This window comes from Nerophis ophidion, linkage group LG26 (assembly GCF_033978795.1).
Source record: "Nerophis ophidion isolate RoL-2023_Sa linkage group LG26, RoL_Noph_v1.0, whole genome shotgun sequence".
NCBI classification, from domain to species: domain Eukaryota; kingdom Metazoa; phylum Chordata; class Actinopteri; order Syngnathiformes; family Syngnathidae; genus Nerophis; species Nerophis ophidion.
The window spans coordinates 35,842,432-35,852,844 of NC_084636.1; the positions used below are offsets into that span (position 1 = coordinate 35,842,432).

General features: G+C 38.6%; 1 protein-coding gene across 10 annotated transcripts in view; it reads left to right on the forward strand.

Moving 5' to 3' along the window:
* evi5b (ecotropic viral integration site 5b) overlaps positions 1 to 10,413 on the forward strand; it is a 96,720-nt gene that overhangs the window by 84,770 nt on the left and 1,537 nt on the right. For all 10 annotated transcript variants that reach the window (XM_061888432.1, XM_061888431.1, XM_061888437.1 and 7 more), the window contains one exon: positions 9,019 to 9,114. In XM_061888432.1, the coding sequence (XP_061744416.1) occupies positions 9,019 to 9,114 (96 nt within the window). The remainder of the gene's footprint in view (positions 1 to 9,018; positions 9,115 to 10,413) is intronic.

Sequence of the window (10,413 nt, forward strand, 5' to 3'; positions counted from 1 at the left end):
TATGACCTATATACTGTACTAGTTATTTATGTGACTTATACTATGACCTATATACTATACTAGTTATTAATGTGACTTATACTATGACCCATATACTCTACTAGTTATTTATGTGACTTATACTATGACCTATATACTATACTAGTTATTAATGTGACTTATACTATGACCTATTTACTATACTAGTTATTAATGTGACTTATACTATGACCTATATAATATACTAGTTATTAATGTGACTTATACTATGACCTATTTACTATACAAGTTATTAATGTGACTTATACTATGACCTATTTACTATACTAGTTATTTATGTGACTTATACTATGACCTATATACTCTACTAATTATTTATGCGACTTATACTATGACCTATATACTATACTAGTTATTTATGTGACTTATACTATGACCTATTTACTATACTAGTTATTTATGTGACTTATACTATGACCTATTTACTATACTAGTTATTTATGTGACTTATACTATGACCTATATACTCTACTAATTATTTATGCGACTTATACTATGACCTATATACTATACTAGTTATTTATGCGACTTATACTATGACCTATATACTATACTAGTTATTTATGTGACTTATACTATGACCTATTTACTATACTAGTTATTTATGTGACTTATACTATGACCTATATACTGTACTAGTTATTTATGTGACTTATACTATGACCTATATACTATACTAGTTATTTATGTGACTTATACTATGACCTATATACTATACTAGTTATTTATGTGACTTATACTATGACCTATTTACTATACTAGTTATTTATGTGACTTATACTATGACCTATTTACTATACTAGTTATTTATGTGACTTATACTATGACCTATATACTCTACTAATTATTTATGCGACTTATACTATGACCTATATACTATACTAGTTATTTATGCGACTTATACTATGACCTATATACTATACTAGTTATTTATGTGACTTATACTATGACCTATTTACTATACTAGTTATTTATGTGACTTATACTATGACCTATATACTGTACTAGTTATTTATGTGACTTATACTATGACCTATATACTATACTAGTTATTTATGTGACTTATACTATGACCTATATACTATACTAGTTATTTATGTGACTTATACTATGACCTATATACTATACTAGTTATTTATGTGACTTATACTATGACCTATATACTATACTAGTTATTTATGTGACTTATACTATGACCTATATACTATACTAGTTATTTATGTGACTTATACTATGACCTATATACTATACTAGTTATTTATGTGACTTATACTATGACCTATATACTATACTAGTTATTTATGTGACTTATACTATGACCTATATACTATACTAGTTATTTATGTGACTTATACTATGACCTATATACTATACTAGTTATTTATGTGACTTATACTATGACCTATATACTATACTAGTTATTTATGTGACTTATACTATGACCTATATACTATACTAGTTATTTATGTGACTTATACTATGACCTATATACTGTACTAGTTATTTATGTGACTTATACTATGACCTATATACTCTACTAGTTATTAATGTGACTTATACTATGACCTATATACTATACTAGTTATTTATGTGACTTATACTATGACCTATATACTGTACTAGTTATTTATGTGACTTATACTATGACCTATATACTATACTAGTTATTTATGTGACTTATACTATGACCTATATACTATACTAGTTATATATTTGACTTATACTATGACCTATATACTCTACTAGTTATTAATGTGACTTATACTATGACCTATATACTATACTAGTTATTTATGTGACTTATACTATGACCTATATACTATACTAGTTATTTATGTGACTTATACTATGACCTATATACTATACTAGTTATTTATGTGACTTATACTATGACCTATATACTATACTAGTTATTTATGTGACTTATACTATGACCTATATACTATACTAGTTATTTATGTGACTTATACTATGACCTATATACTATACTAGTTATTTATGTGACTTATACTATGACCTATATACTATACTAGTTATTTATGTGACTTATACTATGACCTATATACTATACTAGTTATTTATGTGACTTATACTATGACCTATATACTGTACTAGTTATTTATGTGACTTATACTATGACCTATATACTCTACTAGTTATTAATGTGACTTATACTATGACCTATATACTATACTAGTTATTTATGTGACTTATACTATGACCTATATACTGTACTAGTTATTTATGTGACTTATACTATGACCTATATACTATACTAGTTATTTATGTGACTTATACTATGACCTATATACTATACTAGTTATATATTTGACTTATACTATGACCTATATACTATACTAGTTATTTATGTGACTTATACTATGACCTATATACTATACTAGTTATTTATGTGACTTATACTATGACCTATATACTATACTAGTTATATATTTGACTTATACTATGACCTATATACTCTACTAGTTATTAATGTGACTTATACTATGACCTATATACTATACTAGTTATTTATGTGACTTATACTATGACCTATATACTATACTAGTTATTTATGTGACTTATACTATGACCTATATACTATACTAGTTATTTATGTGACAGTGGTGGTGAAAAGTGTAGATAGAGTTGTAATGGACATGCAATCATGACTGTCTTAAATTTTCCACAAAAGTGCCTTATTGCAGGTAAATTTGCCAAAGGACATGTAAGCAAATATTAACATTGCTGTACGTATACTTTTGACCCATTTTCAGTAGAGCCATAATAAATTCATAAAAGAAGCAAACTTCATGAATGTTCTTTGTGGGCAACAAGTATGTGCTCCAATCACTACATCACACAAAAATAAGACTTGTAGAAATGATTGGAAAGTCAAGACAGTCATGACATCATCTTCTTTACAAGTCTATGTACACTTTTGACCATTACTGTTTATATATATATATATATATATATATATACATATATATGTATATATATGTATATATACACACATATATATGTATGTATATATGTGTGTATATATGTATGTATATATCATATACATATATATATACATATATGTATATGTATTTGTATATATATGTTTGTATGTGTATATATATATGTATGTATGCATATATACATATATGTACATGTATATATATGGATATGTATATATTAGGGGTGTAACGGTACACAAACATTTCGGTTCGGTACATACCTCGGTTCAGAGGTTACGGTTCGGTTCATTTTCGGTACAGTAAGAAAACAACAAAATACACATTTTTTGGGTTATTTATTTACCAAATTTGCAAAATCTTCCACCAAAAATATTTTTCTTAGTGGAATATTTGATGTGAAGTAATGTGAACCTTCGATAGGTCAATAATTCATAATAACATTGATTTTTAGTAGGCCGCAGTGATCAAAGTTTATGGGAAACAAATGGGCCTCTAGTGAGTAAAATACAGTAATGTTGTTGTCACTCCTCCCATACCTTATATCAGATTGCAGCTCACCTTTTGGGGGGAATTGGTCTGTTCCATTTTTCATTCATTTATTTTGATTTTCAGTCCAAATAAACATGTTTATTTTGTTTGTTTTCTGATTGAAAGAAGAAGTTTGATTTGTTTGTAAAAGGTGCTTTGGGTCCAGCAGGTTATATCTCACATTGGGCATGCAAGTCCACATCATAGGACGCTTGTTTCTGTCTGATAGCAGACTCTTGGCACAAGCAGAGTGTCACATGTCCAACTATGAAGACAGCTTTGGCTTTAGAAGTGGCAACTTGATGCAGACCATGGACCACTCAAGACATCTTGTGAGAGCAACTTTTCTGACTTTTTGCAAAGTCCAAAAGCAGTGAAGTTGTCACCTTGTGTAAATGCTAAATACAACAAATTCAACTTATATTCAATACAATAGACTGCAAAAACAAGATATTTCGTGTTCACACTGACAAACTTTGTTCTTTTTTGGGAAATTGATGCCTGCAACATGTTTCAAAAAAGCTGGCACAAGTGGCAAAAACGAGTGAGAAAGTTGAGGAATGCTCATCAAAGACTTATTTGGAACATCCCACAGGTGAGCAGGCTAATTGGGAACAGGTGGGTGCAATGATTGGCTATAAAAGCAGCTTCCATGAAATGCTCGCTTATTCACAAAGAAGGACGGGCGAGGGTCACCACTTTGTCAACAAATGCCTGAGCAAATTGTTTAAGAACAACATTTCTCAACAAGGAATTTAGGTCCATAACATCACCAAAAGGTTGAGAGAATGTGGAGAAATCACTGCACGTAAGCCATGGTATTACACACCACCCATCCCTCAGGCACTACTGCACCAAAAAGTGACATCAGTGTGTAAAGGAAATCACCACATAGGCTCAGCAACACTTCAGAAAACCACTGTCAGTAGGTACAGTTGGTCACTACATCTGTAAGCGCAAGTTAAAACTCTACTATGCAAGGTCAAAGCCATTCATCAACAACATCCAGAAATGCTGCCAGCTTCACTGGGCCCAAGCTCATCTTAGATGGACTGATGCAAATTGGGAAAGTATTCTGTGGTCTGACAGGTCCACATTTCAAATTGTTTTTGGAAACTGTGGAGCAAAGAGGAAAAGAACCATGTGGACTGTTCTAGGGTGAAAGTGTTGTAGTCAGCATGTGTGATGGTATGGGGGTGTATTAGTGATTGTTGTAGGGTGAAAGTGTTGTAGTCAGCATGTGTGATGGTATGGGGGTGTATTAGTGATTGTTGTAGGGTGAAAGTGTTGTAGTCAGCATGTGTGATGGTATGGGGGTGTATTAGTGATTGTTGTAGGGTGAAAGTGTTGTAGTCAGCATGTGTGATGGTATGGGGGTGTATTAGTGATTGTTGTAGGGTGAAAGTGTTGTAGTCAGCATGTGTGATGGTATGGGGGTGTATTAGTGATTGTTGTAGGGTGAAAGTGTTCTAGTCAGCATGTGTGATGGTATGGGGGTGTATTAGTGATTGTTGTAGGGTGAAAGTGTTCTAGGCAGCATGTGTGATGGTATGGGGGTGTATTAGTGATTGTTGTAGGGTGAAAGTGTTGTAGTCAGCATGTGTGATGGTATGGGGGTGTATTAGTGATTGTTGTAGGGTGAAAGTGTTGTAGTCAGCATGTGTGATGGTATGGGGGTGTATTAGTGATTGTTGTAGGGTGAAAGTGTTCTAGTCAGCATGTGTGATGGTATGGGGGTGTATTAGTGATTGTTGTAGGGTGAAAGTGTTGTAGTCAGCATGTGTGATGGTATGGGGGTGTATTAGTGGTTGTTGTAGGGTGAAAGTGTTGTAGTCAGCATGTGTGATGGTATGGGGGTGTATTAGTGATTGTTGTAGGGTGAAAGTGTTGTAGTCAGCATGTGTGATGGTATGGGGGTGTATTAGTGATTGTTGTAGGGTGAAAGTGTTGTAGTCAGCATGTGTGATGGTATGGGGGTGTATTAGTGATTGTTGTAGGGTGAAAGTGTTCTAGGCAGCATGTGTGATGGTATGGGGGTGTATTAGTGATTGTTGTAGGGTGAAAGTGTTGTAGTCAGCATGTGTGATGGTATGGGGGTGTATTAGTGATTGTTGTAGGGTGAAAGTGTTGTAGTCAGCATGTGTGATGGTATGGGGGTGTATTAGTGATTGTTGTAGGGTGAAAGTGTTGTAGTCAGCATGTGTGATGGTATGGGGGTGTATTAGTGATTGTTGTAGGGTGAAAGTGTGGTAGTCAGCATGTGTGATGGTATGGGGGTGTATTAGTGATTGTTGTAGGGTGAAAGTGTTGTAGGCAGCATGTGTGATGGTATGGGGGTGTATTAGTGATTGTTGTAGGGTGAAAGTGTGGTAGTCAGCATGTGTGATGGTATGGGGGTGTATTAGTGATTGTTGTAGGGTGAAAGTGTTGTAGTCAGCATGTGTGATGGTATGGGGGTGTATTAGTGATTGTTGTAGGGTGAAAGTGTTGTAGTCAGCATGTGTGATGGTATGGGGGTGTATTAGTGATTGTTGTAGGGTGAAAGTGTTGTAGTCAGCATGTGTGATGGTATGGGGGTGTATTAGTGATTGTTGTAGGGTGAAAGTGTTCTAGGCAGCATGTGTGATGGTATGGGGGTGTATTAGTGATTGTTGTAGGGTGAAAGTGTTGTAGTCAGCATGTGTGATGGTATGGGGGTGTATTAGTGATTGTTGTAGGGTGAAAGTGTTGTAGTCAGCATGTGTGATGGTATGGGGGTGTATTAGTGATTGTTGTAGGGTGAAAGTGTGGTAGTCAGCATGTGTGATGGTATGGGGGTGTATTAGTGATTGTTGTAGGGTGAAAGTGTTGTAGTCAGCATGTGTGATGGTATGGGGGTGTATTAGTGATTGTTGTAGGGTGAAAGTGTTGTAGTCAGCATGTGTGATGGTATGGGGGTGTATTAGTGATTGTTGTAGGGTGAAAGTGTTGTAGTCAGCATGTGTGATGGTATGGGGGTGTATTAGTGATTGTTGTAGGGTGAAAGTGTTCTAGGCAGCATGTGTGATGGTATGGGGGTGTATTAGTGATTGTTGTAGGGTGAAAGTGTTGTAGTCAGCATGTGTGATGGTATGGGGGTGTATTAGTGATTGTTGTAGGGTGAAAGTGTTGTAGTCAGCATGTGTGATGGTATGGGGGTGTATTAGTGATTGTTGTAGGGTGAAAGTGTTGTAGTCAGCATGTGTGATGGTATGGGGGTGTATTAGTGATTGTTGTAGGGTGAAAGTGTTGTAGTCAGCATGTGTGATGGTATGGGGGTGTATTAGTGAACAAGACATGACTAACTTACACATGTGTGATGGTATGGGGGTGTATTAGTGCCCAAGACATGGGTAACTTACACATGTGTGATGGTATGGGGGTGTATTAGTGAACAAGACATGGGTAACTTACACATGTGTGATGGTATGGGGGTGTATTAGTGCCCAAGACATGGGTAACTTACACATGTGTGATGGTATGGGGGTGTATTAGTGAACAAGACATGGGTAACTTACACATGTGTGATGGTATGGGGGTGTATTAGTGCCCAAGACATGGGTAACTTACACATGTGTGATGGTATGGGGGTGTATTAGTGCCCAAGACATGACTAACTTACACATGTGTGATGGTATGGGGGTGTATTAGTGAACAAGACATGGGTAACTTACACATGTGTGATGGTATGGGGGTGTATTAGTGAACAAGACATGAGTAACTTACACATGTGTGATGGTATGGGGGTGTATTAGTGAACAAGACATGACTAACTTACACATGTGTGATGGTATGGGGGTGTATTAGTGCCCAAGACATGGGTAACTTACACATGTGTGATGGTATGGGGGTGTATTAGTGAACAAGACATGACTAACTTACACATGTGTGATGGTATGGGGGTGTATTAGTGCCCAAGACATGGGTAACTTACACATGTGTGATGGTATGGGGGTGTATTAGTGAACAAGACATGACTAACTTACACATGTGTGATGGTATGGGGGTGTATTAGTGCCCAAGACATGAGTAACTTACACATGTGTGATGGTATGGGGGTGTATTAGTGAACAAGACATGACTAACTTACACATGTGTGATGGTATGGGGGTGTATTAGTGCCCAAGACATGGGTAACTTACACATGTGTGATGGTATGGGGGTGTATTAGTGAACAAGACATGACTAACTTACACATGTGTGATGGTATGGGGGTGTATTAGTGAACAAGACATGAGTAACTTACACATGTGTGATGGTATGGGGGTGTATTAGTGCCCAAGACATGGGTAACTTACACATGTGTGATGGTATGGGGGTGTATTAGTGAACAAGACATGGGTAACTTACACATGTGTGATGGTATGGGGGTGTATTAGTGAACAAGACATGGGTAACTTACACATGTGTGATGGTATGGGGGTGTATTAGTGAACAAGACATGGGTAACTTACACATGTGTGATGGTATGGGGGTGTATTAGTGAACAAGACATGGGTAACTTACACATGTGTGAAGGCAGCATTAATGCTGAAAGGTACATACAGCTTTTGGAGCAACATATGTTGTTATCATGGACGCCCCTGCTTATTTCGGCAAGACAATGCCAAGCCACATGGCTTCATAGTAAAAGAGTGCAGGTACTAGACTGGCCTGCCTGTAGTCCAGACATTGAAAATGTGTGAAGGCTAAAATATGAGTCAGGAGACTGTTGAACAACTTAAGCTGTACATCAAGCAAGAATGGGAAATAATTCCACTTCACAAATGTGTGTCCTCACTTCCCAAACCTGCACTGAGTGTTGTTAAAAGGAAAGGCCATGAAACACACTGGTAAAAATGCCTTTGTTGGCATGTGTTGCTGCCATCACATTATCTTGTCTTTGCAGTTTATTCAATTGAATGTAAGTTGTAAAGTATTTGTTGTATTCTCTGTTTATTTGCCGTTGACACAAGCTGACAACTTCACTGCTGTTGTGTAGTTTTAGCGTGTCGAGCCTTCTTATCGCTGACAGGAAGTGGTTTCACTCATCACATGTCACACTTTTGTCACACTTGTAGAAAAAATGCCGACCTCGGTCAAAATCCCGTTGTCGTTGTGGCTTTGCGTTTAAAAAAGCCGTTTGGGGGCCCGAGGTGAGGGAAGACGTTAAAGTGACACCTGGAGAAGTGAGGAAGTGATTGTTTGCTGCTGGGAAGACAAGACAACAAGACTCGTGGGACAGGAAGTTTATTCCCAGGTGAGCGTTTGGCAGGCAGCTGCTCGAAGTGTGGAACTGCTCCTCACAGAAGAATTGTTCCTAGCAATGTGTAATCATCAAGAGAGGTTTGTATTATAATGATCAAAAGTGGTGGATAATAACGTCATAATAAATCAAATGGGGTATAAAAATAAATCAAGTAATGATCAATGCAGTAATAATCAAAGTTGTGTATGATGATCAATAAAGTAATAATAAAGTGTTCCACAGAAAGAAGAAGGCAAGGTCCAAGGGCAGCTGAACCACAGTGACTCCAAGCAGTACATCCAAGACCTCCAAGATCACATCACGGAACTTAAACATGAGGTCAGTCACTTCCTGCACGCCAACCTCACACTTCCTGCACGCCAACCTCACACTTCCTGCACGCCAACCTCACACTTCCTGCACGCCAACCTCACACTTCCTGCACGCCAACCTCACACTTCCTGCACGCCAACCTCACACTTCCTGCACGCCAACCTCACACTTCCTGCACGCCAACCTCACACTTCCTGCACGCCAACCTCACACTTCCTGCACGCCAACATCACACTTCCTGCACGCCAACCTCACACTTCCTGCACGCCAACCTCACACTTCCTGCACGCCAACCTCACACTTCCTGCACGCCAACCTCACACTTCCTGCACGCCAACCTCACACTTCCTGCACGCCAACATCACACTTCCTGCACGCCAACCTCACACTTCCTGCACGCCAACCTCACACTTCCTGCACGCCAACATCACACTTCCTGCACGCCAACCTCACACTTCCTGCACGCCAACCTCACACTTCCTGCACGCCAACCTCACACTTCCTGCACGCCAACCTCACACTTCCTGCACGCCAACCTCACACTTCCTGCACGCCAACATCACACTTCCTGCACGCCAACCTCACACTTCCTGCACGCCAACCTCACACTTCCTGCACGCCAACCTCAAACTTCCTGCACGCCAACCTCACACTTCCTGCACGCCAACCTCACACTTCCTGCACGCCAACCTCACACTTCCTGCACGCCAACCTCACACTTCCTGCACGCCAACCTCACACTTCCTGCACGCCAACATCACACTTCCTGCACGCCAACCTCACACTTCCTGCACGCCAACCTCACACTTCCTGCACGCCAACCTCACACTTCCTGCACGCCAACCTCACACTTCCTGCACGCCAACCTCACACTTCCTGCACGCCAACCTCACACTTCCTGCACGCCAACCTCACACTTCCTGCACGCCAACCTCACACTTCCTGCACGCCAACATCACACTTCCTGCACGCCAACCTCACACTTCCTGCACGCCAACCTCACACTTCCTGCACGCCAACCTCACACTTCCTGCACGCCAACCTCACACTTCCTGCACGCCAACCTCACACTTCCTGCACGCCAACCTCACACTTCCTGCTGGCAAGTGTGAAGGCAAGATGGCTGCCCTCACTTTTCACTTCAATATAAAAGCACAGCAGACTTTTATTTTGATGTGTTGCACGGCCACACAGGAAGTATTCACATCACATCATGTTGGCATTTTAGCATGCTAACTTGTTTAGCAACATTTTCATGCATGTATTTTGTTACTTGGTATTGTAAAATGCTAACATTAGCATGCT